Source organism: Cupressus sempervirens, chromosome 6 (genome assembly GCF_028749045.1).
Source record: "Cupressus sempervirens isolate cs-2001-9-10 chromosome 6, ASM2874904v1, whole genome shotgun sequence".
NCBI classification, from domain to species: domain Eukaryota; kingdom Viridiplantae; phylum Streptophyta; class Pinopsida; order Cupressales; family Cupressaceae; genus Cupressus; species Cupressus sempervirens.
This window is the reverse complement of record NC_143123.1, coordinates 44,419,641-44,423,870: the sequence shown is the minus strand read 5'-3', so window position 1 is coordinate 44,423,870 and position 4,230 is coordinate 44,419,641. Positions and strand designations below refer to the sequence as shown.

General features: G+C 31.1%; 1 protein-coding gene across 1 annotated transcript; it reads left to right on the top strand.

Moving 5' to 3' along the window:
* Window positions 1-330: 330 nt before the first annotated feature.
* LOC149551031 (purple acid phosphatase 4-like) lies at window positions 331-2,845 on the top strand. The gene is made up of 8 exons (XM_089789620.1): window positions 331-406; window positions 491-679; window positions 1,155-1,311; window positions 1,415-1,543; window positions 1,694-1,824; window positions 2,122-2,250; window positions 2,350-2,417; window positions 2,529-2,845. The coding sequence occupies exons 1-8, from the start codon at window positions 404-406 to the stop codon at window positions 2,740-2,742; spliced, it is 1,020 nt and encodes a 339-aa protein (XP_089645746.1). The 5' UTR covers window positions 331-403; the 3' UTR covers window positions 2,743-2,845.
* Window positions 2,846-4,230: the final 1,385 nt, after the last annotated feature.

The window sequence follows — 4,230 nt, the reverse complement described above, 5'->3', positions numbered from 1 at the left end:
GAAAAGGACACAAGGGTATGGCAAGTGACAGGTGTTCCACTATAATAAAAATACACAAAGCTCTAATGACCACATAAAAAATGAAGACATCTAATATCCACGTGAACTACCATGATGACATTATTTGATGAGAATCATGAAACCAAATGAAAAAGCAAGGAATAAGAATTAATAAGCATTTAATTCTTATTAAGGTAAGGTATCAAACAAAAGCAAATCTAGGGAAAAGAATTGAAAATTATTCTTTGCCTCTCTTGCTTGGACCATTGTTCTCTCTTATTTTCTTATCTCTTATCCAATGAATGCCTTCAATTATTTGGTTTGCGAGCTTATAAATACCATATCCATTGTTTATATTCTCACTATATCTTCTCAATCTCACATTGTCCAAGGGTCTTTCATTATGGTATACACATGCTTTCAGCTTTTATCAACTAAAAAAGCTTGACATTAATGATTTGTTTTGAACTTTTGTTTTTCCTTTTGACAGGATTTGTTCAGAAAACTTGCATGGGTTCTCGTTCCAATGCTTCTAATGTGCTTTTGGACTACCCAATCCAATTGTACTTTGCAAGAGGACATCCACATTGCAAGCAAGACAGGAAGTTCTCTTAATTTCCTTGTTGTTGGAGATTGGGGAAGAAAAGGATTCTTCAATCAGTCCCAAGTTGCTTTTCAGGTTAAGATTTTTATTATTATAGATTCTTTTGGTTTAGAATTGTGTGTAGAAACATTAAAGAAGTGAAAAAAATATCTTATAATAATTTTAATTGATATGAAACAATTTAAGTTTTCATTTATGTTTCTTTGTTTTTTAAGATCACTAGATTTTGTGAATGTTATTAAAATGAAAATAGAGAGTGAATTCATTCATTATGTTGTTGTGTAAAAACAAGAATAAATGAATGAATTCATTGATTACATTGTTCTTACATTCATTAGTTATATTATTGTGTAAAAACAAGAATGAATGAATCCATTCATTGATTATATCGTTCTTACAGTCATTCATTATATTGTTATTCATGTAAAAACAAGAATGAATGAATGAATTCATTGATTATATTGTTTTGTAAGAACCATCTAATTACTTTTTATAAGATTTAGTAGGTTGGCTTATTAAAATGGTGAAAATGGGTTTGATTCTGTTGTAGATGGGAAGAATGGGAGAGGAGATGGGGATTGACTTTGTTATTTCCACTGGGGATAATTTTTATGAGAATGGATTATCTAACATAGAGGACCCAAGTTTTGAACAATCTTTCTCTGAAATCTACACTGCCAAAAGCTTGCAAACTCGATGGTATTCTGGTATGATTTATCTATTATAACATATAGATAAACTATTAATTTTGATTTTCGAAAAATCAAGAGTTAAAAACATATTAAAACTTTGAATTTGTATTGTGAATAGTGCTAGGAAACCATGACTACAGGGGAGATGTTTTGGCTCAGCTGAGTCCCATCTTGAGAAGCAGAGACCCAAGATGGTATTGCGAAAGATCCTTCATACTCAAATACACCATTCAGCCACAGTTTGGAGGTACTCAAACATAATAATTATAAAGCTGTGACAAATTGATTTCATCTCTTTCCATTAATGACTTTTTCACTGATCTAACTACAATATAAAGGAGGCTGAGGTTTTAAATTTTGATATGCATTCTAATTTTTTAAAAATCTGATTGTTCAGATTTTGGTTCAGTAGATTTCTTTTTTGTGGACACCAACCCCTTTGTTGATGAATATTGGGAGCCAAGCGAACATACATATGATTGGAGAGGGGTTCTTCCTAGAGAAAACTATATCAGGCAACAGCTAGAGGTGAGATTACAGTGATAATGAAAATAAAAATCATATTCAGACCAATTGTTTTAAGATCATGGTCAAGACAAACATAATCATGTGTGGATCTTATAGAAAAAAAAGTCAGTTTTAAGCATGAAGCTGCTTTGTACACAATGAAGTGGCTCATTAAAATGGAGCCAACCCACACCAAATCTTTCCAATCCACATCACTTAGAATACTTTCTAAAGAAATAGCAATAGTGTTTAAGTTCAAATTAGTCTAATAATAACTTTGTTACATGTATTTATGGCTAATGGAGTTATAAAATGCAGGATTTAACAAATGCTTTGATGGGTTCAAAGGCAACATGGAAAATAGTAATAGGGCACCATGGTATCAGAAGCATTGGATCACATGGGGATACTACTGAACTTGTTCACAGTCTCTTGCCAATTTTAGAAGTACTCTAAACACTTTTTATTGAAGTATGTTATTATTATTTTGTTTGGCCAATTCAAAAAGACAAAGTTCTTATTATTTCTCTTTTATGCTTTTGTAAGGCCCATGGAGTTGACGTGTACATGAATGGGCATGATCATTGCCTTGAACATATTAACAGCCTTAGCAGGTACAATTAATCGCTTGACATTAATAATGTTACTTATAATGTAATGCAATACTTTAATACTTTTTTCATTAAGTATTCATCTGACATGGATATTTGATTGTAATGGTGTAGTCCTCTAAAGTTTTTAACGAGTGGGGGAGGATCAGAAGCATGGAGAGGAATTGCTGAATCAGCAGATATGAAGGGTGTTCAATTCTTTCACGATGGCCAGGGTTTCATGTCCATGCAAATTACGTCCAAATCTCTCCACGTTAAATTCTATGATGTTGATGGGAATACCATTCATCACTTGGATTTACTCAAAGACCAGCATTTCTCTTATTGACATGCTAAATTTTGAATTATGTCACTATTTGGGTTGGGCATGAAATCCTTCATTTTTTTTTGATAATGTTAAATAAAGTTTTGGATCAAATTTTATGATCTGATATTATTTGTCATTGATGGTTTCAGTTAAGCTAATATTTATACTTTAATTATCAAAATTACTTGGAAATTTTATATTTTCATGTATTTATTAATCCATCTTACAAGAACTAATGGCTTGTTGCATTCAAATTTCATATCAACGAGTCTTTAAAAAAAACCTATTAGTAATGTGACTTAACCAAATATGTTAAAGATTGATATTCAATGTATTATTGAGATGTTCTATCTATGTATTATTACATGTCTAAAAGTTAATTTTAAAAAATTGATGATTAGAATGCAATTTTTTCGTGTTAAATTGTGTATTTTATTTGATCTACATTTCTAATTGCATACAGTGACTCATCACCAAAATAAATAAAAAATGATCTTATAAGAAAGAGAAAAGAAGTTCAAATTTATTACTTAAAATTATTATTTTTTCAAAAGTTGTATATATCCTTTATACATTGATCATCTCTCTCCTACTATACATCTTAAGAACTCATTTTTGATTCAAGAGAACACTTCTCATTTTCGCATGAGTATATTATTTCTATTTTGAGAACAATATTTCCTTCTTTGCTTCATCTTCCTTGTAACAACTATTTCCTTGTAGGCTATTTCCAAGATCTTTGAAGTTGTCTTTTTGTCGACTTCTACAAATTCTAGACTTGCTTAGGAAATACCGAATTTCTCTCTTTTCATTGTCATTTGCTCGGTCAATACTGTAGTCACTCGTTGAATACAATCTTCCATCTTTAACCTTGTTACTCAGGTAAACTTGTGTAATTATATACATTGCAATATTACATGATTATAAAATAATCAAACCATCACTACGTTATCACTGTCCAACTCCTTTAAGTGCTCATTGCATACCTGTAATACCCCTAAATTGGCACCTTTCCATTCTAAACCAATTTCGATGCATTAGTGTCAACATCAATTTCTCAATCAACAAAGTCCTATTTCACTCGGCATTTTTGACCAACTGTCTCCACTTCATTCTAGTGTGAAATTGCAAAGAAATCCTAAAATTACAATAATCACATACCTTATTTAATTCCTTAAAATTGAATTAAATTGGCTAAATAAACCTTCTAATAAGATAAATTTAATTATAAGTCCTAGCACTTTAATTATATAAATTCACCCCCTTTAGCTAATACACAAAACAAAAGGAATTAAATGTATTTGATGAGTTGTACCAAGGAATTCAAAAAGGAATTCAATCTATAGATTTGAGTTCTGGAGAATGTGGAGAAGCATTGGCTGCCGGCTGGGCTAGGGTTCTTCCCCTAGCCTATTCTTGTTGTTTGATCTTTACTATTTTTTCTGTTCTATTTGGATTGCTAGCTGCTGGACATAGTTTGCGTGGGTGTTTTTGGAAATCTTATGCAGT